Below are 25,998 nucleotides of genomic sequence, written 5' to 3'. Positions count from 1 at the left end.
ATATATTTGGGACTTGGGGATTAGAAAGATAGATATCAAAAGTTCAAAACACAACATTTTTTGACTTGGGCGGAGAAAATTTGGGACTCCCGCGTTCTTTGCAAAAGTTTTGGGGTTTGGCTCCAATTCAAGTTACTTAAGTGATAAGGATATAAATTCACATAACACTAGCTTTATCCTTAAACCAATCAGATATTGAGGGAATTTAGATTCCTTGTCTTTTGCTTTGGAAGAGTGGCCTTCATTGGGGAAAACTTAATCTGGAGAAGAAACTTCTACGTAGTGGTGAAATACTAACAGGTATGTTATCCAACCGTTGTTGAAGATCATAGTTAGAAGGACTGTATTTGATATGGTGATTATTACAACTTTATAACATCATTTTTATTTGTAGGAGATTACACAAAATGCATCAATCTTTATTGTCTTCAACAGGGGAAACTTACACACCCTTAGGGGCAAACCATGAGATCAGCCTACCATTTGGTGGGGATTTGTTATCTGACCAATGTAATGAGATGTTGATGGACTGTTTTGGGGCTCCAAGTGATGACGAATTCAACGAGGAAGGGGCAAACAACAGTTCTAGACCAACTAAAAAAGCCAAGAATGGAAGAGGGGCAAATAAAGAAAAGTTTGCTGTTTTTGGCCCAGAAAAGGTAGAATTCAACAAGCTTGGACAAGCCGTAGGTGGTGAGGGGGACGTAGTTGCACGGTTTGCAAGCTTCATTGGGATTACTGCTAGGGATCCTTCTAATTTTCCTATTGATGTCCCTAGTTGGGACAAGTTTGATGAAATTCTAGATATAGGAAAGGCATGGAAGACTATAAAGGTAAAGTTAAACTTGGTGTTTTCTCTCAATTTTTGCTAGTCAAATAGGTAACTCACAAAGTTATGATGCAGGACGCATTGGATTGGTCTGATCCCAACACTTTGGCTTGTCAAAGTAATATAAAAAATATCGTGGTGGCCAAGTTTCACGATCGATGGAAAGCATTCAAGTCAGAGCTATGCAAAAAGTGGTACCTCCCGTATTTGGACCTGCCCGAGAGGTTTGAATGCTTGGACGATCGTGTAAATCGCAACCAATGGATTGCGTTGGTGAATAAGTGGGACAAACCTGATGGCCTGGTAAATATAGAGTTTTGTTTTGTTGCAAAATACTAATAATAAATTCATATGTGTAACATTAGACATGAATTCTATCTACACTAAATTCTAGATATTGTATGGTGAATGTAGAAAAGTTCAAGCACAAACAGAAAAAATAGGAAGCAATCTATGTTGAACCACACTGCTGGGAGGAAGAGCTTTGCCCAATTATGCCATGAATGGGTGAGTTTGATATGCATTTGGTTGATAAGAGCAGTTTTTTTTAGGGATATATTGCAGCCCCTGTATGGCTGAACTTAAATGTTTCACTTCAAATTAGGAATATTTTAGGAATTTAGGCCCTATATGTGTTTTTGGTTAAATGGCCTAATGGGTACTTATTGTTGTTATTTTTTAAGTTGCATGTGTTTGTGTATGTTAATGGATGGGTGCTCCAAATATTAATGAAAATTTTAGATTTTCTTTAGCCTCCCCAATTTTAATTCTTGGATCCGCCCAACTTGCTACATCCTATTGGAATTGGCATAATTCTATTTCACACCATGCATGATATCTGGTTTGGCTTCCAATTGTCCACATTATTCAATCATTTGTAAATAGTTGATATTCTAAACTTTGGAATCTCTTATAAGAAATAAAGAATCAATTGTGAGTTTGATGTGTATATCATTATTGCCCATGTAGAAGGTCTAATATATTCCATACTTGATTACATATATCATGTCTTCTTATTTAACATACTGTAAATTGTTGTGCCTACTCAATGAGCTGTGAAATTTTGTTTAGAAACTAAAACACCCAGGTGAAGAGCTGGACAAATGGGATTTATTCAAACTGGTATATACAAAGAAAACAAGAAAGGGACGTGTCCCAGTGAATGAGGAAGTGTCCAAAAAAATTGTAATTAAGTATGTGTATTGTGTATTACAAGAAACCCAATGGCTTAGGATAAACAAAATGTATAAACTGATGCAGGATGAGTTTGATAAACTGGAAGAGGTTGTCCTACAAGAAGGGGGTGAGATAAATACACAAGTGCGAAATGAAATGTTTGCCAAAGTGTTTGGTCCAGAAAAGCGCAATACAGTTCGTATGTATGGAGTTGGGGTAAGGTGGTCAGATGTCCCAGGAATTATTACTGAGCGGCGGGGGATGTCCCGTGAAGTTGAATTAATGCGAGCAACGCATGAAGAAGCAAGATTGGCTGCACAGGCTGAGATAGAAAAGGTGAGGCAAGAAGCAGCTGAAAGAGAACAAAGAATTCTGAAGGAGGGAGCAGAGAGAGAGGACCGAATTCAGAAAAAACTTGATGCACTTGAATCACAGATTGGCAACAATGTAGCACATCGATTTGATCAAGTACTAGCTGCAGCAGGAGTAAATGAATCTGAAATGCACTTCACATCATTCATCAATCTATGGAAGCGAGCAGCAGAGGCCATAAGTTAGCATGGAGGAATGTTAGTGCTGGAGCAATATATGGTATTTTGTATAATATTGGAATTTTTGGTATTTTGTATAAGATTGAAATATTTTGGAAGTTAATTTGACTATTTGGTATCTATATGATGATATCTTTGTGATTGGTATCTCACTATCCTTATGTTGAAAACTTTATGATAATATCTGGTATTTTGTATAATATTGGACTAATTGAAATAGCCTATAAGCTAGCATCTAATATATTGGATTTAATAAGACATTATTCAGACAAACAAAAAAAGACAAGATATTACAAAATAATGAGACCCACATGTGCTAACCAAATTAATCACCAAATCACTCTCACATGATAGAAAAGAAAAACAAATAATATCTAATTACATATGCCACTGCTAGTAAAAGGGTGGGACAAAAAAATTATAAATTAATATATTATTAAATGTATGAAATAAGTAGTATATGTATAGCAACACAATACGTATTTTGTACAAATTAAAGATCCCCACGTGAGCTTGATAGCTGAAAGAGGCTCTCTTATTGAGGTTCATCTAGCATAATATATTAATCACATATATAGCTGTGTGAAGACTTTTATATGCATATTCCAAATGGGTGGGACCCACGACTTTTATCCACAGACAGGTTATCCAGTTGGGTTTTTCTATTGGCTACACCCTTCAAGAGCCATTGAGGTGTGCGCTGTGGCATGGCAGTGGGGGATACTATGATGCCACTGGTCCTCTGTGGGTTCTTGGGCTAATGCCCATTGAGATTCACAGTGAGGGTTATTGAGTTTTCTAGTAGTGAACCCCAACACAACAGCCTGAAGAAGACGCACATGAAAGAGAAATTTCAGAAACGCCAGGTACGCCTCCTGCATCTTCTTTAACTCCTCCATCAATAGAAGATGAATCTTCCTTTGAGTCATCACCTAGAAGAGTAAAATCACTCAGAGATATATATGAAACATGCAATTTCATAACTTTAGAACCTGAAAGTTTTGAAGTTGCAGTAAAACAAGAAGTATGGAGGAAGGCTATGGAAGAAGAAATTAAAACAATTAAGAAAAATAAAACATGGGAGCTTGTAGAATGCCCACCAAATAAAGAAATCATTGGCATGAAATGGGTCTATAAGACCAAAATTAATCCTGATGGCTCAATACAAAAACATAAAGCAAGATTAGTAGCTAAAGGCTACTCACAACAGCCAGGAATAGACTATAATGAAACTTTTGCGCCAGTGGCAAGAGTTGATACAATAAGAGCACTTATAGCTCTTGCAGCTCAAAAGAAGTGGAAACTCTACCAACTGGATGTAAAATCAGCATTTCTAAATGGAGAGCTCGAAGAAGAAATCTATGTGGAGCAACCACAAGGATTCATCGAGGAAGGAGGAGAAGACAAAGTCCTAAGACTAAAGAAAGCCTTATATGGACTTAAACAAGCACCAAGAGCGTGGAACAGCCGCATCGACAAATACTTCATCAATGCTGGATTTAAGAGAAGCAAAAGCGAGCCAACACTCTATACCAAAACTCAAGGTAACTCCATTCTTATTGTCTCTCTATATGTTGATGATCTTATCTATACAGGAGACAATGAAAAATTAATTCAAGAATTTAAAGAAGATATGATGAAGGCATTTGAGATGAGTGACCTCGGTAAATTGCACTATTTTCTTGGCATTGAGATAAGCCAAGAAGAAAATGGAATCTTCGTATGTCAAAAGAAGTATACTGAAAATCTCTTGAAGAAGTTCAAGATGGCTGGGTGCAAGACCGTGGCTACACCGCTCATCACCAATGAAAAGCTAAGAAATGACGATGGATCCGGAAAAACGGAGGCATCAACGTACAGAAGTCTCATTGGAAGCCTACTTTATCTAACAACAACTCGACCAGACATTATGTACGCGACCAGCCTACTTTCAAGGTTTATGCAAACTCCAAGTCAGATACACTATGGAGCAGCAAAAAGAATATTAAGGTACTTGCAAGGAACTATTGACTATGGCATATGGTATAGACCTTCTACAGATACAAGCCTCTTCGGATTCACAGATAGCGACTGGGCTGGAGCGGACGACTTCAAAAGTACATCAGGCTATGCATTCACAATTGGGTCTGGCATATTCTCATGGTCTTCAAGAAAACAAGAGACAGTGGCACAATCATCAGCCGAAGCGGAGTATGTGTCAGCGTCAAGTTCGGCCTGCCAAGCTATATGGCTGAGAAGAATATTTGAAGACATGGGAGAACAACAAAATGAAGCTACTAAAATATTTTGTGACAACAAGTCTGCTATAGCGATGGCAAAAAATCCAGTGTTTCATGGTAGGACAAAACACATTGCCATCAAGCATCACTTTCTACGTGAAGTCTCAGCAAACAAGGAGATAGAACTCAAGTATTGCAAGACGGAGGAGAAAATAGCAGACATCTTCACCAAGGCACTTCCAAGACCAAGATTTGAAATGCTACGAAGCATGCTTGGAGTATCCCAAATGTACATTAAGGAGGAGTGTTGAAAATTAATGCACATTATTGGAAAATACTACAAAATTCTAGAGACTTCCTCAAAGCCCATACAAATTAAAGCTAGAATATTCCAAAAAGTTCTACATAATTCTAAAAGTCTATAAGATAGCTTGAGAAGTAGAAAGAGTATTCTAGATAATTCTATTAGTAACTATCTTAACTAGAGAAGTCTAAGAATTTGTGGAATTATCTAGAATATATGATAAACATGTGGCTAATAGATGTTCTAGAGAAGTCAAGAGGGTTCATCTACTCTCTATATATATAGCATGTACCCATATCTAAGTGCAAGCAAGAGGCAATACTAAAAGCCACTACTCCTAAGTCCTATTGTCCTAGACATCTACTAAAGCCTTGTATTCCTCATTTACTTCTAAATAAAATTGTCCTATTTCTAACTAAGGTCTCCACTCCACTCTAATACTTTTCACCCAAGTTTCTCATATCAAGCATAAGTAGCTAATAGAAGCTTACACAAGCCATTAGCTACAAGTGTTCTAAACACCCTCTAAATTTCTAACAGAAACCTACATTGTCAAAGTAAATTTGAGGCAAGTTTTCATTTTCTATTTCTGGAGTTCTTTTATTGGCTAGCTTGTATCCCTCTTGGATTTGGAAGATATGTATCAGCATCAATCCTCCTGGATGTCTGCGCGATTTGGGTGGAGGGGGTGGGACTTTTGTTGACTATTTGTCTTTTTAATTTTCAAGTTTTTTAGTGTTAGTTGTAAGGGTCTTTAATTTACATATAAATCAAAGAATATTTTTCTCTTTACATAAAATATCAATCAACCAATTTTTAATTTCATTTTGATAAATCATTACCAAATTGTAAATGAAAACAACATTAATTACTAATAAAGACCATATATAAAACCCTTCTACCAAAAAGAAAATCAAGCCCATCATTCCACCTTCGACCAGCCAGTAGTACTGGCTGATACCATTGGCTTTTCTTGCTATATTGGGCGGGATCGAACCTACACCTATCCTAGAAAAGTATTATTTTTCAATTAATAATGGTATATAGTAACAACCACAAGTAGAAAATTATATAATATGATGAGATCAACAGAAGTTGATGTCAAATAACTTGTAATACAAGGTTTTCAAGTATTCACTAGAGTAGTAGCTACAAGCTGCATGAGATACAACGCGAAGTTGCTATCTCTGACGACGACCCTTAATTTTTTATCATAGAGGGCGGACTTTATTTATTTTACTTGATTGACAAGTAATTCCAAATTATAATCACTCTTAAAAATCCAAAGCCAAATTGTTGATCACCACCAAATACTCCATCTTACTTCCAACACAGGTTACTAATGTTTCGTGGCATGCCTTTGGCAGAAGGCCTTTATCCTCCCAAGGCCATCTTCAAGAGTTGAATGGTCACAAGCAAAGGTTATGCGCAACCAATTCTCCATCCCCATAGCCAACCCTGGAAGAAAAGTGAACTAACAATTAGATCAGAGGGTAATTAATCACTTGGAAAATTAACAACCGTTCTAACTCCGCCAGAGTAATCACTTTTCACTTCCCACTGTACTCTTTGTGGGTAACAAGGAAACCCCAACAACCCAGTCCTTCATAGGGTACAAAAGCCTTAAGATAAATCTCTGATACGTGCAATGTCTCAAAAACCACACATGTATTAGGTAAATCTAAATGCTTTTGCGCCAGTAAGGATTCAAACTTAGGACTTTGAGTTTACAACTTGCCTCTTGGTCCTTTTGCCACTAGGCCACCTGTGCAGGTTCACTCCCTACTGTTATGCATATATAACACTGGCCTCCTAGTTTCAAATGCATATTTAAATAAAAGAAATTAACATTGAGCACAGGTACCATGATATTTCCTTTATTAGGGGGTGGGGACTAATATCAAACAGCCAGATGGGGGTACGTCCTTTAAGCTTGGAGGTTTTGATAATCTGGCATAAAGAAATAGCAAAATCCAGCTTTTCAAATTTGATGGTTGTAAAGCTTGTTTCTATACCAGGTAGTAATATGACAGATTCCTCTTTGGCAAGTTTGATGCAGAACTCCATATCATCACCAATGTCATCCAGTAATGAGACGTTTAGCTTCACCTACATAAGATTGGATGAAATGATTTAAAAGAAAGGATTTGGATTTGACAGTAAGGCGAAATTAGTTATATAAAAAAATAAAAATAAAAATAAAACAGATAGAATAATATATACTAGGAATCATTTGAAATTAATACATGTGTTTTCTTCTGATTCAAAGCTAGTGTGTATGGATTGTAATAGTCCAATTAATAACAAAGTAATTAATTTGACTAGGGAATTTTAGCTAAATCCTTACTTAGATTTGACCATTATAGAACTGGCACAAAGATACATATGTAATTCACTTACCATTACAAACATAGAACCCTCTGGTTTGCTTGGGCAAGTAATGCAAGGGATTTCCTTGAGTTTATCAAAACATATGTCGGCAGCACCACTTAGTATGTCAACTATTTTTGAAAAGAAATCCTCCTTTGTTTTCTCTAGAATTTGGGGAATTGCTCCCTGATACATAAACCACATTGTATAATTCATCATATAATACAGAAATTAACGAGTATGCTGATCATTGCCTTCAACATATATGTCTGTATTTTTCTCTTCCTTTTTTCTTTAAGACAAAAATCTCTAGGGCCATTTTCAAATTGAAGATTGAAAGAAATTTTTTTCTGGTGGAAAATAAAGGGTTACCATACCTTCTCAAGCCAACCAAGTAATTAATTAAGATTATGTCTCAAAGTTATAATGGTTCAAAATCAGGTTTAGTATCTAATTAGCTATAGCAATCCCATTATAGAAAATCTAGTAGCAGTAAGTATAAGAAAAAGTGCTGCATTGTTCATTAATTAATGTAAACAGTGAAGTTCAAAAGTAACTTGAATTGCAAAACCTGAATGAAGGCTGTAGGATCGGATGATACACCCAGACAACTTGTGATGCACTCAATAACCTGAGGGAAAAAAACAAAAGTAAGAACAGAGATATGAGTAACTGTGTGTGTGTGTCTGAGATAGAGAGAGAGAGAGAGAGAGAGAGAGAGAGGACCCCAGAATTTTTAAGGGTGCCATTGGGATCACATGTCACAAGCCAACCAAGTCGCCACCCAGGTACAATCCATCTCTTTGATATAGAACCAAGTGTAATAACTGGCACAATGGATCCATATGTCCCCATTGGCACAAATGGAGTACTTCCAAAAGTAAGATGGTCATAAACTTCATCAGTAATTACAAGAATCCCAAGCTTCCTTGCTGTCTCTGCAATCTACAATTCAACAAACTCAAACTTGTTTAGCCAAGATCTCCATAATTGGCAAGAAGATAATGATCAGAAAGTTCCTATAGACTAACACAAGCACAATTCCTACTCCACATTTTACATTATTGTGCTTATTTTTCAGATTACAAATTGTACTTAAGCATTAGATTTAAGCGAAATTATATAGTTTGGACATTATTACACTTTTGATGTTTGTTAAATTTTTTTGCAATCATATCCTTGTAATTCTGATTAATTATTGTCTGCAATTGAGTCTAAAATCACATTTCCGTCAAAATAATTAACAGAAATTCCATGTGCAATCGCAGGAAAGGTTATTAAAATTGATGGAATCCCCAACCCCCAATAAAATGACTATAATACCTTCCAAGTGACCAAAACTAATTTGACATAAAATGACTCTATATAATCACATTTCGGTAACTAATTTAACATAAAATGTGATTTTTGGACCCAATTGCAAACGTCAATAAACCAATAGCTAAAATTGAAACAAAAATATACTTCAAACTAAATTTTATTAGAAGGAAAATGAAACCCAAATTTCAAAGACCACATACTTATATTTGTACAAAGTTTCCTAAATCACTTCTACTAGGCTGTATATATTATTACTAGCAAGAAAAGGAAAACAAGTAGGTGTTTGAGTAAGCAAACCTTTTTCAAATGTTGATGTGCGTATACATTTCCACAAGGATTTCCAGGATTGATGATGACTATGGCAGCAGTATTCTCATCTGTAAGTGCTTCAACACTTTCAAGATTAACCTCCCAACCTTTTTCAGGAAGAAGATCGTAATGTCGAACCTCGAGATTGGAACAGGCCGCCCGAACTTCATAGAAAGGGTAGCCAGGCCTCGGAAGCAGAATGTTGGCAGCAGGACGGGCAGCAAGTGCTGATAATAAGACTTCAATTGCTTGTCTGCATCCACATGTAACGTAAACATCATCTGGTGATAAACTGTATGGGAGATCATGCGACAGATAATCTGCAATTGCCCTGTTACATTTGAGCTAGCTAGCATCAATTTAGTATGCAGTAGTTAAAGTTTTAAAATGTTAATTAGAAGTGCATTAAACACATGACACTATAAGACCCTACAACAAATTAGCTCTATATATAGAAGCAAGAACATAAAGACTGGATGGACATGAACAAATTAATGTTGTACATTAAGGAATATATTTATGATTTGGAAGGGCAATAAATCAAAATGAAAAAGCTTATTAAGTCATCCTTTCAGATCCAGATCCTAGCTCTATTTTTTTTTTTTTTTTTTTGTCTCTACTTATTTTTACTTGACTTTTAATTTTATATTAGTTATTCAAGCAAATGGAACAGAATATAAAATAGTTTCGTAGCACTTGTCGTACTTTTTCAGTGTGAGTGTGATACTTTCGTGCATTTATTACCCTTAGGATCCATTTGTTTAATTTGCATGCTAGAAGCTTGGAAATGAGAAAATAATTTCATTCATGTGTGGTAAATGCAAGCATGGAAAACAATTTAGGGTTCATGGAAAGTGATGCCCCAAAAGGGAGAAAATGAAACCATCATGCTAGCTTCGGTTTGGTTTTCCCTTCTCATGGGAAAGCATTAATGATTTTTTTTCAAGACCATATTACACTAGTACCCCTTTAATAATTAAAAATATCAATTCTGCCCATAAGAATGTGTTGGCATTCGTTTTATTTAGTATATATAATAAGAGGAAATTACATATTTGGTCCACGATTTATTTTTTTTTAAGTTCTGTTTTGGTCCACTAATTGTTTCATTTGTTCAATAAAGGTTCAGATTTGTGACTTTAAATCCTTTGAGTTGTGTTTTCTTCAATTATAATTGAAATATAAGTTACATTTCATCATTTTTTAGTCATAAAAACAAATTTGAAGTATTATAATCTAAGAAAATTAAGATTTGGTGAAGTTTAAAAAATTGACAGTTTCGGGTACCCTACTTTGGGGTCAATTATTTTGAGTTTTAGAACTCCAATTTGAATGATCTTTATATGGTTGTAAAAAAAAATGTATACCTTTAAAACAAGTATATGTTTGCTGAATTTGGGTAAGATTTGATAGGATAAAAGGCAGGCCAAATTTGAGAAAACAAATATGGACTTTTATTGAACAAGTGAAATAATTAGTGGACCACAACAGAACTTAAAAAAGATTATGGACCAAAATTGAACTAGATATAAAATAACTGGACTAAATCTGTAATTTCCTCATATAATAAATATGGGTATAATTGGAAAACTAAATTATTTTTGTTTCCTATTCCTGTACAACCCAAACATGAGAAAAATAAAAATAAAAAAATATTTCTTGATTACTTTCCCATAATTACTAAACATAGGAATAGAAATCCTACATTCCCTTCTCCCGTAAAATGCATAGGAATTCATTTATGAATTCTACAAACCAATTAAACGGGGCCTTAGAGCTTTGTTAACCAACTCATTTGTAATAAATCGCTACACTCATTTGTATTAGGAATGAATCCAATCCATCCTTTCAATGAAAATTCTAAAGCTAATCCCTAAACTCTAAGCTCTAAAATAATCATTCTACACCCTAAAATAATCAACCATAAATCCTAATTACTTTAAAATAGAAAAAAAAATGAAAAAAAAAAACCTAAAACAATATTAAGTCCTAGCTTGATAAACCCCGATAAGATTTATTCAGTCCTAATAATTGGAAAAAAAAAATATAAAAGAATAAAAATAATAAAATAGCAGCACTGAACACCCAAACTAACATAACACTGAAACAATATCAAAAATGAAAGAGAGAGAGAGAGAGAGAGAGGAGAAGGCTCGGTGTGGGGCATGGCGAGGCTGGCCGGGCTGGGAGGGCCGGGGTGGTCACCAATCTTGAGAGAGAGAGAGAGAGAGAGAGAGAGAGAGAGAGAGAGAGAGAGAGAGAAGCCAGAAAGAGGAGAAGGCTCAGTGCGGGGTCTTCCTGGAGATGGAGCAGAGAACAAAGAAGAGAGATGGGGTGTGTAATATGAATTGTCTTTCAGTGTCTTTTCACATTGAGGTAAATCTGTAAATTCACAAATTAAGTGGGAGGGTGTGTAAATAGAGAAAATTGAGTGTGCAAATAGCAGCACTCTGTAATAATTTTCTGATTAGATGAGAAAAACGGACAGAAACAAAATAATAGAAAACAGCGCCATGGGACAAAAGGAATGGAAAAGAAGTTGTCGTTGATAAAAAAAAATTCTAAGATATAGACAAAAAATAGTGAGGACACAAACTTTTTTTTATTTGTAATAAGATATTATAAAAAAAGATGTGACATAATTTAATATTTGTAGCAACATTACCTAATATTTGTGTATGATAAATTGTTTAATATTATACATTATTTTTTCAAACCCACTAAAAATAAGATACCAATAAATTTTGGATAATATGTGACAAGTCTTGTAAAGTATGACGGAAAATTCTATGGGGCATCTGAAAGTGCTCCCAATTAATTTTTGACAAAAAAAAGAGCAGTTGCCCCTTTTTTTCCTACCATTGTCCATTATATTTTACGGTTTTGACCACTAATAATGTTGGTCAAAAGGACAACAGACTTAACCACTAATAATGTTGGCCTAATTTACACAAATGCGTTTTAAGCGCAAGAATTATCTTTTAAGTCAAGTTAGTATCTCAAATATTCTTCTTAATTACCAAGTATATTAGTAGTTTGGTAGTAGAATTTGATTTACTAAAAAAAATTCCTTGATATATCACTTTAGCCCTCAACTAAAAAAAGGGGGGTTTTTTTATATGGTTAAAATAAAAAATAATATGATAGCTCGGTCCACCTACAATAACACAGTAATAGGTTAGTCTGCTTTAATGAGCTGAGTGTGTGCTCAGGAGTATTTATTTATTTTTCATGTTTTAGAATATAATTACTGTACAATAGTAATAACCACTATCATTGTGCAACAACAATTATTAAAAAAAATCCAATAAAATGATATTAATAAACGTACCTTTCGTCTCTCTCATACATAACATGTCACAATTAAATTCATAAATTAACATAAAACACAAAAATTCAAACTTAAATCCTAATTTCAAGAGTAATATTGTTTGATATTGACTAACAGTAACAATTGTTATGCATACCTCCTTGCGGGTAGAATACCAGCTGCGGGAGTATAACAGTTGTACTTGGCGGAGCGAAGCGCGTCAACAATGGCGTCTTCGGCTACAGCACTCGTCCGAAAGCACTGGAACGCCGAGGGGTCACCGTGGCCAAGAGGAATGATAGGCCTGTCATCTTCTTTGTTGAGGTTTTGCATTATCCCGGTGAGGACTCCTCGGATTGTCATATCCGACGTCGTTTTGACCTCTCCATTATTCTCCTTATTCTCAAAGTTCCACCTACACTTCGAGCCGTGCTCCATTTCCTTTCCTTGTGGGGTTGAGTGGGAGAGGTCCTCAGTATTTTATCTCCTCTACCGCCCGCATCTTTATATATATATATATATATATATATATATATATTTGTGTTCACATGTATCCACTTGCCACATGTGGAAACTTTACGTTGCATCTCATTCAATCTTTTTCAATGACTAGTTCACTGACTTGTACATAAATAATAAATTAGTATTTATTAATTTCTAATATAATATATCATTAATATTCTTACCTATAGGCTGCTACATTGACATTTCAAATGACTGGTTCGTGGACCTGCACTTGTTTGGTTTTTGTTACGAAAATGTTGTTAGGAAATCTAATATTTATTATTAAATTTTTAATTGAAAATGACTAATTAATTGGTTGTGAGTCCGGTATTTACTACTTCGATTTATCAAAATTAGTCTCTTGGCATGCTTCGCTAATTGCTTTTTTCTATTCCACATATAAATTCATAGAAAAAAAATAATAATACTTTTTAGGACATCTTTTTGTTGTAATTTTAATTTTTTAATAAATTAGTTGTTTAGTGTTTAAAAACGCAGCTTGTTTATTTTAAATTTTTATTGTTAATTTAATGAGTAACTAATTAAATGGACAATTTGATTAAAAAAAATATCAGTGCCTAATTTTAAACCCCCCAACTTACATAAAAAAAATTTGCAGCAGCCCCAACCTTTTAGAAACTCTAACAAAACCCCATAGTACTTGCAGTTCCTTTTTTCCCCCTGTTTTTGGCCCAAGCATCCCCCAATCCCCATAGTAAAACAACTAAATATAAAAAACAACAACAAAAACCAATATATGGACTGTTTCCGTATATCTTTCATAGCATCAATCTCCTCAAATATTCTCTTACCGCAAGCCCAACATCCACGTGATGTGGGAGACAGGCTACAACGTGGTGGCAGGTCTTACAATATGGCAGCTTATTCCCGCAGCAAGCTATATGCATGTGGCATGAGGGATCGAGAAGCAGAAAAGCAAAAATGATTTTGCTTGTACTTCGTGTACAGTAAGCTATGGTTATTAATTATTGTTAGGGAGACTTAGATGTACAGTTCATTTTATGAGTCTTATTTAGACTAAGACCGGTAGTGATTTAAAATTTTTAATCAAGTCATTTTATTTTTCTTCTTTGACGGCTTTATGATAGGTTTTAACTCCGGAATTTTGGGCGGAAGCCCATTCTACACTCTAGGAGAGGAAATACTCTTCAAATCGGTGAAGAACTTTATTATGAATTAAAATGATTTTCTTATAAATTTTTAAACACCTCCGGTCTTCATCTAAAAATTGTTTTTTTAAAGAACTCAAACCTAATTATTTCTTATTGTTATATGTTATTACTATTGTTATATGTGGCAGATTTCTATATATTATTATTGTTATATGTTCTTCATTAATTTTATTTTTGCTTAAGATCTATATGGATATTATGCACAACATAATTTACTTAAATTAAAAGAACAAATTTACTGGGTACTAGTTGACAAGCGAAAAACATATGTGGTGAGTTACAAAAACTTAGCCATAGGGCCATAGGCTTTTAAATTGACATTTAAAATGACTGGTTCGTCGACTTACACTTGTTTGGTTTTTATTACGAAAATGTTCTTATGAAATCTAATATTTAGTATTAAATTTTTAATTGACAATGAATAATTGGTTACCACTTCGATATATCAAAATTAATGTCTTGGCATGCGCTTCATGCTTGCTAATTGCTTTTTTCTTTTGTACATATAAATTCATAGAAAAAAAATAATACTTTTTAGGACATCTTTTTGTTGTAATTTTAATTTCTCTTTTTTAATAAATTAGTTGTTTAGTGTTTAAAAACGCAGCTTGTTTATTTTAAATTTTTATTGTTAATTTAATGAGTAACTAAATGGACAATTTGATTTAAAAAAATATTAGTGCCTAAGTCTAAAACCCCCAAGTTACATACAAAATTTGTAGCATCCCCTCGTATTTTAGAAACTCTCACAAAACCCCTTAGCACTTGTAGTTCCTTTTTTACCCCTTCTAATGGCTCATGCATCAATTGCTCATCCTCCCTCTTGCTCTGGGCCACACTCACACAAGTCCAGTACTGCCTCCTCCTCTTGAAAAATTCTTTTGTGTAACTGATATACCAGCAAGTGGTGTAACCAATCCAACGTGTTATAATATGGGTGGATGTTATTAATACTATACCCTATTAATATAAATATATCGTCCAATAATACTCTTACACGTTAGATTGATTACACTATGTGTCGGTGTATCGGTTACACCTAATAATTTTTCCTCCTCTTGTGCTCACGCTAGGTGGCTTGCAACGTACCTTACTACTAGCTTTCTCATTATTTGTGTATTTTTGAATTTTTTATTTTTTATTTAGTGAAACTATAACTAAACATGACACTGAAATTGAATATTTAATGAAACTGAATATTCAAATTGTAACTAAATTGAAATATAATATTCACCAAAACTGAAATGTGAAATTGTAATTAAACATGAATTCAATTGAAATCAATCACTACAACTTATACTAAAATCAATCACTAAAACTAAAATTGACCATTGAAACAAAAACTAACTAATGAAATTGAAATTGAAAAATCACTAAAACTGAAATCGATTAAAAAATATTCAAATATTCACAATAATCAAATTATAACTAAAATTGAAACAAAATATTAATTGAAACTATAATGTGAAACTATAACTAAATATACAAACGTCACATTGCTAAAAATTTAATCACACAGTTACAGAGGACTAGGTAATTTCTCAATTACGATTGAAACTAAATTTCAAATCTTTTAATTTTGAAATCTTTAAATCTTCAAATTGTAACTAAAACTGAAACTGAACAATTAAATAATTGCAAGTGAAAAGAAATGAAACTAACACTACAGTTCTATACAAAACATGCAATTATAAGTCAAAATGAAACTATTTCACAAAATAAAATTATTTACAAATTTCAATTGTAACTAAATCTAAAACAGCTACAAATACAATCGAATCTAACAAGTAAAACAATTAAATATAAAAAGAAACAACAAAAACCAATGGACTATTTCAGTATATTTTTATAACATCAATCTCCTCAAATCTTTTACAGCAAGCCCAACATCCATGTGATGTGGGAGACCGGCTACAACATGGTGGCAGGTCTTGCATGCAATATGGCTGCTTATTTCCATCGCGAGCTATATGTGGCATGAAGGATCGAGTAGCAGAAGATCAAAAAGGCTTTTGCTTTTACTTCGTGTATAGCAAACTATCATTATTATTGTTATATGTGGTAGATCTCTATTATTATTGTTATATGTTCTTCATTAATTTTATTTTTGCTTAGGATCAGCATGGATATTATGCACAACATAATTTACTTAAATTAAAAGAAAAAATTTTCTGAATACTAGTTGATAAGCAAAAAACATATGTGGTGAGTTACAAAACTTACCAAATAATTATTTGAGATATTTCAAAATAAACTTTTAAATAATTATTCAACATATTATTAAGATAGTCTCTTAAATGAAATTTAGAGGCGGAAAACAAGTTTTTCATTGACAAATACAAAGTATAAAATATGAAATATTTATAAAACAAATAAAGATGCCCTCACTCCTTTTTACCTCCTTATGTACATATGACATCGAGAATGACATGCGTAATCATGCTAGCTTTTTGATCGAAGGTCGCTAGACTCATATATGGAGGTCGGCATTAATCTCTTGTGATTTGTGAAGAAGAGAAAGAGAGAGGGAAAGGGAGAGAAGAAAATGAAGGAAAATAGAGTATGGGATATATGAGGATGAGTCGCTGGTTGAGGAAAAGGGTGGATGACACACTTTTCTTTATTAGGTGGATGACACATATTTGTATGGACAAATGGAACCAATTTCTATTAATATTATTCACATAATATTTAGATAAATCACATTTTTCTTTTATACAAGTTTTGAAGTACGTACGTCATTTTCTTTTTGTCTCTATTATTATTTATTTGCAGCAATGCCCACTCAAAGTAAGAATTTTTCTCACTTTGCTTCCTTAAACTTTGATATTCTCATTTTGCTTCTAAACTTTACAAACTCTTTCAGTTCACACTATTTCATCAAAAACTCCGTTAAAAAAGTTGATGTGGCCCCCCAAGTGGCATGAATGAGCCCTTTTAATATTATTTAAGATGCCATGTGGATAAACAATTAATAAAAAAGGTAGATTCCCATTTTGCCCATGAGTTAAGTTAAAAAAACACTTCATTTAAAAAAGTATTTTACACAAATTATAAAAAAAAACTAAAATTTAAAAAGAAAAAAGAAAGACTTTATAATAAAATAGAAAAACCCCACCCCACCCACTCAGTTTCCGGCCCCACCACCGATGGCTCCTCTTTCTGGCACAACACCTCACCCCTCCCAGCCACAGGCCAGCCTCCCCTATTTCTCTCTATCTCTCTATCTCTCTTTCCCCATCATTCTCTCTATCTTCCCCTCTTTCTTCTCCTCTATCCTTCTCTTTCGCTATCGTCTTTGCCCATATCCAAACCAAGTCAAAATCCACACTCGCTGGCCTTCGGGTAAGTCGCTGATTGCATAAGTCACCGGCCTAGAAGTTGTTGGCCTTCGAGTAAGTCACCCATCTGGGCAGAGACGAAAGAGAAAGAAAAGGAGAAAGGGAAGGAGATGGAGAGAGAAACATAGAGAGAGAGAGAGAGAGAGAGAGAAAGGAGGCAAGTTGGCGACTGGGTTGGTGGGGCGCGGTGGTTGGCCCGGAAGATGAGCTGTCTGTGGGGGGCTGGTAACTGGGTTTGGGGTGGGGGATCTGAAGTTCTAACCTTTTTTTTCAAAACTTTTTAATTTCTAATTTTTTAGTTTTTGAATTTGATAAATTAAGTTTTAAGTCTTTTGTATCTTCTGACAACCTTTTATCATCAAAAATGCATAATTTCAACTAATTATATTCGTCATAAATACATTTTGGTATCAGAAATATTATGATTGATAACAACTTTTTTTCGAAACAAAATTCTGGTCGTTTTTAAAAAAGAATTTCCAATAGCTTATTAATTATTCCCAACGACATGACAAGTCACAAATTAATAACATGGCAAGTCACAAATTATGTCTCTCTATTCCCTCCGGTTGTTTTTATTTTGGTCAAGTTTGGCCTCAAATTGTTGAACCAGGTGAAAGCATTTCCAGTCAAGGAATTGACGAAGATCCTCATCTCATCTTCAAGGTTTTATCTCTCATATACTCGCCACATTAAGCTGTGAATCTCCCAATGTGCCCCAAAGTAGAAAATATCTCGGAGCCAGAATAAAGGGTCAACTCAGGCAAACAGAATGCCCTTGGGTAATCAAGGTTAGCAATTTTTTGTAGGAAAGGAAGCTGGTAGGTGGGCCTTGGTCTTCGCCCTTGGTTGGCCACAAAAGCTTGCATCATATTCTCAACTTCAACCACTACAACAAAATTGACTTTTTATGACATTTAATTAATGGCGTTTTAAAAATTAATGTCATGAAAAGATATTATTATGGCAGTTTGTTTTAAAACGCCATGGAATGCAATGTATAAGTTGTTAATTATGACAATTAAGCAAAAACGTCATTGAATAATGAAACAATGACGTGGATACTACGCCATCAAAAATTAAAAATGGAATGGCTTTTTTTCAATGTCATGGATGCTCTAACTAAACCATGACCACAGCTCATAAATGTCATAAAATTAATGGCAAAAGGAACACTGCCATGGATACTTGAATTCAGGGCACTCTTTCAACACCATAGAAAAATTTGGTGAATTGAAAAAAATTTCAGCCAAAATATTTGGCTCCAACGAGCGGGAATGAAAATTTTTGTTGAAATACGAGCCTCACCTACCTTCAGACTCAGCCACACACTAAACCAAATTTGGATTACTTAGTTTCAGCATGGCCCAATCCGGATTGAGGGCAAAGTAAATGTGATTTGCGCTGGAAGATATTAGACTGGAAATTAATTTAAGGTGGTAAGGTGTTGCTTGCTCTAACACTCCACTCTGCACACTGCCGCCGTGAGCTTTATTTTTCAAATAAGGAGCCAACGATTTTAATTTCAATACTTAAACCAAACAACAAAGGCTCGAACCTGCGTTTCCACTTCGGCATCGTCTCTCAGATTCAACTCCCTCCTCTTCACCCCCAACCCTAGCTCTTGTCTCCAACGCTTTCCTTCCAGGTACTTTCTCACCAACCTCAACCTCAATCTCTATATTTTCTTTTTAACTTTGATGTTTGGTTTTGCGAGAATGTGAATTCATTTTTAATTTTGAGTTTTGAATTTTTTATCTTCATTATTTAGTAAATCTCAAATTTCTAATATTAATAGAGCTGTTTTGATTGGCCAAGATAAGAAATTTCATACTTCATAATCCGAAAAAATAACTGCAAACTCAAAATTTCAATTAATTGCTGACAAAAATGATGGGCATAATGAAAGTGATACTATGAGTTATATTTGTATGTTTGGTCTTCAGTGTTGTAATGTTTATTTAAAAGTTGGGGAACTTCTTCAGCTAAGCTCAATTAAGAGGTCATGCTTTGAGTTTCCAAACATCTGGGATTAAAACATTTACCCAATTATGTACATTTTGTATCTCTACTTTATTCATGAAATTTTTAGCTAAGGTTACCACAAGATAAAGGAAAACTTATAGCTTTCTTTCCATTTTATTGGTGTCAGATAGAAAATTAAGTTTTTTATGTTTTGCAGGAAATTGAAAAAGTTAGCTGGGAATGGCAAAAACCTCCCGAGTTCTCCAGTGAAAGCTGTCTACTCTAGTGAATTTTGGGCACCAGATAGGAGTTCTCGTCCAGGAATTTGGTCCATAATGTGGGTTTGGATTTGATTCATGCCTGCATGATTAGTTTTATCTTGGATAAATTCAAGTTAATTTATTTTTATTATGTCATTTTGAATATGATGTTTTAGGGATGATTTGCAATTTTCATCTCCGCCATACTTTCCTGCATATGCACAGGGACAAGGGCCACCCCCAATGGTGCAAGAACGCTTTCAAAGTGTTATTAGTCAACTTTTCCATCATGTACGGTGGTAGCTTAGGTGAGTTCTGCACTTCTAGTTACTATCTTTTAACTCATGGTTTTGTTGTTATTTTGACTCTCAGAGCATAATACGTTGTGGGGGAGCTCTTGATGATGACATGACAAATATAATTGTTGCTCAACTTCTTTACCTTGATGTTGTTGATCCTAAGAAGGTCTGTTAGGTGTTATTTTTATAGTATTTTATTCTTGTTTCTGGTTTCCAGTCTTTGTTTGTTTGTCTGTCTGTCGCTTTCTCTCTCTCTCTCTCTCTCTCTCTCTCTCTCTCTCTCATGCATGCGTCTTGCAATGATTTTTGGTAAGGTAAAGACAATTGTGCAATTAATTGATCAGTTTGTGTGTCTTTTGATTTCTTAACAAGATAATGTCATGTATGTAAATTTACCAAGAGGATCTGTTACTGCTGGTATAATCGATCCTAGGAAACTGTCTTGCTATTTTTACCATTTTTTTTTCATAAGGCAGTTGTTCGTATGATTAATCATCTGGGCATAACGACAAGTCACACAAGGCTTAACATCATGTCGTTTGGGCCTAGACCCAAAAGCTAAGCCCCCGCTAGGCTCCGGCCCCCTAGGCCTTGACCTTCTAGGCTTCGGCCCCATAGGCTCCGGCCTCCTAAGCTCCGGCCCCATAGGCTCCGGCCTCCTAAGCTCCAGCCTCCTAGGCCCCGACCCGTGTCAACTCACTCGGATCCTCGAGACCGGTGATACGTGGCGCTCCTACAGTGCAAGTCATCACAAGGGACACGTGTCATCACCGGATTGGTTGACACTCTTCCAAAGGTACTATAAAAGAGGTACCTTCTTGTCACAAAGGGGGCGATTCAATCATTATTATACTATTCACTCACTCTGCTCTTAGATCTCTCTGAACACTGACTTGAGCGTCGGAGGAGCTTTGGCCGGCACCACACCGGTGCCCTTCCCGCTCACTTTTGTGTACTTGCGCAGGGTGCTTTGGATATCATTCTCTCTCATTACTCACCAGTCGGACTAGCTACCCGTTCCTGCCCCACTTCGACGTGTCATCCTCTCAGTGGCGGGTCAACGGGCCTACGTGGTTCGACTCGACGTTGACTGCTCTACCATTTTTGAGCATCAACAGCAGTTGTTGCTGATTACTGACTGACTTATTTTTTATCTGCTTAGGTATGGCTATCTTTGACACTATAGGCATATCCGACCTAATGTCTCCACTGTATGTGTTAGACTAGCAGCTAAGTACATGCCTTCTCTTCCCCTGTTACTATTAACAGGTCTTCCAAGTGTGTGTCTATATGTGTTTGGTGTTAACTTACATAGATATAAGGTACCAGTGTTGGTAATGCAAATTTATTCGAACCATATCTCTTTTCCTACCTCCTAGATACTTTTGACTTGATTTACTTAAACTTTTGTTTAATTTCTATCCCTCTTTTTCTTTTCTTTGTGTGTGGGACAGCTAAAATTTCTATTCTTCATTGGGTTTTTCTCCCATTTTTTATAAAATTTGAAGGGTGGTGTTTTCATTATTCTTGTGGCTGCATGAGATTGAGGCAAATTTAAGCTTGAAGTGTTACTTATTTTGTGAAAGATTTCATTTGCCTAATACTTGTAAGACTGTAATTTGTTAATATTGTATTACTGAATGGATATGTATTTAGAATCTGAAAGAGGTGTTTGTTGATGGCAATAATTCTTACTTTTTGTTAATGTTGGCATCCAAAACAATGTTTATCACCACTCACCATTAATCGATATATATTTGCTTTTCAATTAATTAATAGTTCTTATCTCATTTAATGAATTGACATCTTGCTGGTGTTACATAGATCAATGCTTTTGATGTGCTAGGCAGCTGGAAGATCTTAAAGCTTCGCAAGATGCTGGAAGATGAGGCACATCGGAAAGAGAAACTTGAAGGAGACATAGCAACACTACACAGCCAATTATTGCAACTAAGTTTTGAAGCTGATGAGGTACGCTGGATGTAGAATTCATAAGTATATTGTTGGGAATCGTGTTCCAATTATATCCTCATTTTTTTCTGCTTTTGTTTTTAGTTGTTCTCACTTTCATTGCTTATTTTTCTGCAGTAGGAATTGTAATTTTTATATGCATAAAATTAGAATTCTTAACTACAAAGGATGGCTTAAAAACCATGCGGTTTTTTATGTATAGCCAATCTTGCTGCTGAATGTGATTGTATTTCATTACCTTGTTCATTTTCCTTACACTATACTGTTGTATCACATGCTTATTCTGAAGTTCTCAAATCATTGTCCCATCTTCATGTTATAATTATTTGTTTAAGCTTGGCAAATCCCATAGGATAATTTACCTGTGGCACAATGCCTCATCTTCCTTCTCTTTTTTTTGTTTTTGTTTTCCTAAAAAAAATACTTCATATGGAGAGACTGGGGAATAATTGCCAAAGTGCAGATGTCTCATATATGTAGTTATAATATTGAGTAGGAGAGCATTTGATTTGTAAAATATTATACTCATTACCAAAGGATCCATCCTAGTTATTGGGAAAAAAAAGAAGATAAATTGTGTAATTAATGACAAGTGTTTTTTGTTGTCTTCCAATTATTTTTCTATAAATATAATGATTGTTGAAGATGCTGCTGGGGTTTTGGCTAGTGGCCAAGAGTAATCCACATTGAGAATCCCAATTATTTTGGAAGAAGAGGACTTGTGTAGACAATATCAATTGCTTGGGACAAAGGTTTAGAATTGAGTTGGAATGCTGGCTATATGAAAGTTAAAAGTGTATATTATATTACAGTCCAACTAGTGCAGGTATTAAGTAATCCTTATTAAAAGACAAGTATGGCAAGCTAGCGACCAAAAAGGTGAGATTTGGACTCAATGATTATTGTCTAACATGTGACTTATAAATATGTCTGATTGGGTTACGATATTGTGCTATATGTTGAACAAAGCTCACTTTCTATATTTAAAACTCTTGCTATTGTGCCATGTTGAATAAAGCTCTAACTCTATATCTGAATAAAGAACAACTTAGTATCACTGTATCAGTATAAAGCACTATGTAGTATCAGTATTTTTTTAAAGCCAGCTGCATCAGCAAGTAGTAATACATGCTCTCCCCCTAATGTGCAAAAGCAAATCAGGACAAAATTGTAGAAACTGGTGGTCTTACATGCTCTCCCCCTAATGTGCAATTGCAAATCTAGCAATGAATGGTAAAATTTTTTGTTCTTATGGCTTTTTTTGGTGTGTCTGTTTTCTAATGAATTAAGGATTGAAAGAGTATTAATTTCTGACCAATACAAGTTTTATTATTTGAGATGGGTCCGGTACTCTGGTCTTACATGCTCTCCCCCTAATGTGCTATTGCAAATCTAGCAATGAATGGTAAATTTTTTTGTTCTTATAGCTTTTTTTGGTGTGTTTGTTTTCTAATGAATTAAGGATTGAAAGAATATTAATTTTTGACCAATACAAGTTTTATTATTTGACCAATACATGTCCCAAATGTTTCTGTTCTGAGAGTTGAGAATTTAGTTGTGCGTTGCCTCATCTCAAAGTGCTTATCTCTAGTGGTTAGTTGAGAATTGAGAATGGACTCTAGGCCTAGGAAGTCCCAAATTTATCTGTTTTGTTGGCACTCCAACCTCATAATTTATGTCTGCAACATCCTTGTATTTGCTAGCTTTGATTAATTAAAGCTTTGCCTTGAGTTTGATGAGTTTATATCAACTGGGGATTTAGCTCTTCATACATACATACATACATAGATATGGCTAATGACTTGATGTGCATGATTTTTTTCATCCAAAAGCCTATCTGCTCACACTTATTATCATTGTCACTGCAGATCAAGAAGCAAATAGTGGAATTAGGAATGACCTTCACAAGTAGTGTTGCTTTTTGGACAGAATCATCCTCACTCAAATTACCACTAATAGGTTGGCTTTTGAGGTTATATACATGTGCTTTTTTGGACAGTATTTTAAGTTTCTAGTGGTGTATGTACTAGCTAGAAACAATGTATTAAACAACATTTCATTATGTGTATTAGGATTTCATTACCATATAATTATCCTTTTGTTGTAATGGTGGAAAGCCTTGAACAATTTGGTTGACTTTAATGTGAATTCTAATTTGGTGTTGTCATTCTTATTGGTTTAGCTTTAGATTGCCATAATACATGCATTTGATCAAAATTGATTAGTATTATCATTATTTTTTCAAATACACCCAATATTCCATGGCATCCCTGTAAAGTCACCAAAAGCAATGGCATTTCAAACATGCCATACATAAATGATCTAGGTCATCTAATGTTAAAGTTTTTCAATGGCAATATAAACAATGCCATAGAAAGGCTTTTCATGACGTTTAAAACACGTCATTGAAACACTTTAACATGGCATTTTTCAGGTGTCGTAGTAAGCCCAACCCTTTCAATAGCGTTTGAATCATGCCATGTAAACACAATTAGATGACGGCTACTGAAAGTCATCTAAAGTTAGCCATTTTAAATGACATTGGGATAATGCCATGGAAAGGTTTTTCATGACTCTGATCAAACGCCATATAATTGTAACCTTTCAATCGCGTTTAAGCCATGCCATGTAAACTCTTTAGATGACATTTATTAAAAGTCATCTAAAGTTAACCATTTTCAATGACAATTCAATAACGCCATGGAAAGACTTTACATGACACAAATCAAATGTCATAAAAAGTGTGGAAGGATGACAATTTTTCAACGTCATGAAAACTGTTACCCTTTCCATGGCACCGGTATCTAGGACATGGTTTGAGGCGCCTGAAAAACGCCATGAAAACCCTTCCATGACGTTTTTCAAACGTCATAGAAAGGGTTTTTTGTTGTAGTGCTCTCTCTCTCTCTCTCTCTCTCTCTCTCTCTCTCTCTCTCACTCTCTCACACACACACAGATGAGGGTTCCTACCATGATGATGATTATCAAGAAATTGAGGATGTGTTAGACAATGAAAAGAGGTATTTATCTATTTATTTTGTTAACAAGTTCATTCAATTATTCAACATGTGGCTGTAGGTACTGTCCAACCACATTCTGGAGACACGGGGGCAGGTCTCCTTGCAAGAAACTTCATGGGGTGATCCTTCACCACAAGGATAATTGCAGCTGGATCTCTGTGGCTAATACTTCTGTTACTTTTCCAGATTAATAACAACCATCCTTCCACCAATCAACTAAATCCCCCACCTTCCAGACATCATCGATAGTTGCCACCTTATCGATTAAACTTATCATACAAAAAACATTCTAAACATCTAACTCATGGAAAAGGTTTTTTGTTGTAGTGAACTATTTTCAGGAATTGGGCTTGCTGGCCAGCGAAATGGTTCTCATTCTCAACCATTCGCTTGACGACATTCCCATATTCGTGGCCATTTTGCCATTATTCCTCGCCTGCTGCCTCTGCCCATACACATTTTCCATTCACTCTATTTGCTCCGAAAGCATTGCTTTCTGGCACTCCACTTTGAGGTTGGGCAGCATTGGCTTCCTTATGCGGTTGCACTTGAGGAAGTACAGCTTGAATCACACCTTCACCCCTGACTGGTGCTGCTTATGAATGCCGCAACTTCTAGCACCACTCGCTCGGTTGGCTTATCTTGCCTTCACCCCAAGCTTTGGTCTCGTATAGCTTGAACGATTGCATTCTGCGTGTTTTTGATCATCTGCCTTAGCTCACGAATACCAGCATTCACTCCATCAAAGCCACCATTGAGTCCTTCTTCAATGCGAGAGAATGTTTGTTGCATGCACTTTGTTCATTTGTTGGCTCAGATCTTCGCTAGGGACTTATTCGTCAAGGTTAATCATGCCCTGAGCATCAATTTGATTCAATTCCAAGGGTCCCAAGATATCGAAAGGTCCTTGTCCGTCCGCCATGTCTTGAGATTCAAAAGTCACTCTTTGCTCATTATTCTCTTATGCAAGTCTCAATGCAAATTGTCTACGGGTTTCAACCATAAACTAAAAGATGGAAAAACAAAAAAATGGAAAACAATACTACAAAGTTGTGCG

The 25,998-nt window shown here is 35.1% G+C and overlaps 2 protein-coding genes and 1 pseudogene across 4 annotated transcripts; 2 read left to right on the top strand and 1 right to left on the bottom strand.

Annotated features, from left to right (window-relative positions):
• Window positions 1-222: 222 nt before the first annotated feature.
• LOC147286679 (uncharacterized) lies at window positions 223-2,624 on the top strand. Its single transcript, XM_086242518.1, has 5 exons — window positions 223-300; window positions 436-833; window positions 905-1,132; window positions 1,244-1,336; window positions 2,090-2,624. Exons 2-5 carry the CDS (start codon window positions 519-521, stop codon window positions 2,561-2,563), a joined length of 1,110 nt encoding a protein of 369 aa, XP_086098644.1. The 5' UTR covers window positions 223-300; window positions 436-518; the 3' UTR covers window positions 2,564-2,624.
• A 3,499-nt stretch (window positions 2,625-6,123) lies between these two features.
• LOC147286678 (nicotianamine aminotransferase 1-like) lies at window positions 6,124-12,872 on the bottom strand. 2 transcript variants are annotated; one of them, XM_086242130.1, is made up of 7 exons: window positions 12,546-12,872; window positions 9,067-9,409; window positions 8,176-8,394; window positions 8,021-8,080; window positions 7,480-7,635; window positions 7,095-7,188; window positions 6,124-6,537 (listed from the first exon to the last, which is right to left on the bottom strand). In XM_086242130.1, exons 1-7 carry the CDS (start codon window positions 12,824-12,826, stop codon window positions 6,419-6,421), a joined length of 1,272 nt encoding a protein of 423 aa, XP_086098256.1. In that variant the 5' UTR covers window positions 12,827-12,872; the 3' UTR covers window positions 6,124-6,418. The 2 variants fall into 2 exon arrangements, with proteins under 2 accessions (XP_086098256.1, XP_086098257.1); XM_086242131.1 differs by having other exon boundaries at window positions 9,067-9,331.
• Window positions 12,873-19,819: 6,947 nt separating this feature from the next.
• Window positions 19,820-21,329, top strand: LOC147286677 (ATP-dependent Clp protease proteolytic subunit 5, chloroplastic-like; annotated as a pseudogene). Its single transcript, XR_015121793.1, has 4 exons — window positions 19,820-19,942; window positions 20,024-20,120; window positions 20,323-20,367; window positions 21,113-21,329. The product of XR_015121793.1 is annotated as an ATP-dependent Clp protease proteolytic subunit 5, chloroplastic-like (transcript).
• Window positions 21,330-25,998: the final 4,669 nt, after the last annotated feature.

The sequence above is a fragment of the Dryas octopetala genome, chromosome 4 (assembly GCF_963921425.1).
Source record: "Dryas octopetala chromosome 4, drDryOcto1.1, whole genome shotgun sequence".
Taxonomy (NCBI): Eukaryota; Viridiplantae; Streptophyta; class Magnoliopsida; order Rosales; family Rosaceae; genus Dryas; species Dryas octopetala.
Note: the sequence above shows the minus strand (reverse complement) of the source record. Positions and strands in the feature narration are given on the sequence as shown.

Coding starts and splice junctions, on each gene's coding strand:
- LOC147286679 (XM_086242518.1), top strand. CDS start 519: ATGTTGATGGACTGTTTTGGGGCTCCAAGTGATGACGAATTCAACGAG. Junction 1,133..1,243: donor GGGACAAACCTGATGGCCTG/GTAAATATAGAG, acceptor TGGTGAATGTAG/AAAAGTTCAAGCACAAACAG. Junction 1,337..2,089: donor CCCAATTATGCCATGAATGG/GTGAGTTTGATA, acceptor AAACTGATGCAG/GATGAGTTTGATAAACTGGA.
- LOC147286678 (XM_086242130.1), bottom strand. CDS start 12,826: ATGGAGCACGGCTCGAAGTGTAGGTGGAACTTTGAGAATAAGGAGAAT. Junction 9,410..12,545: donor GGTATTCTACCCGCAAGGAG/GTATGCATAACA, acceptor CAAATGTAACAG/GGCAATTGCAGATTATCTGT. Junction 8,395..9,066: donor CACATCAACATTTGAAAAAG/GTTTGCTTACTC, acceptor GTTGAATTGTAG/ATTGCAGAGACAGCAAGGAA.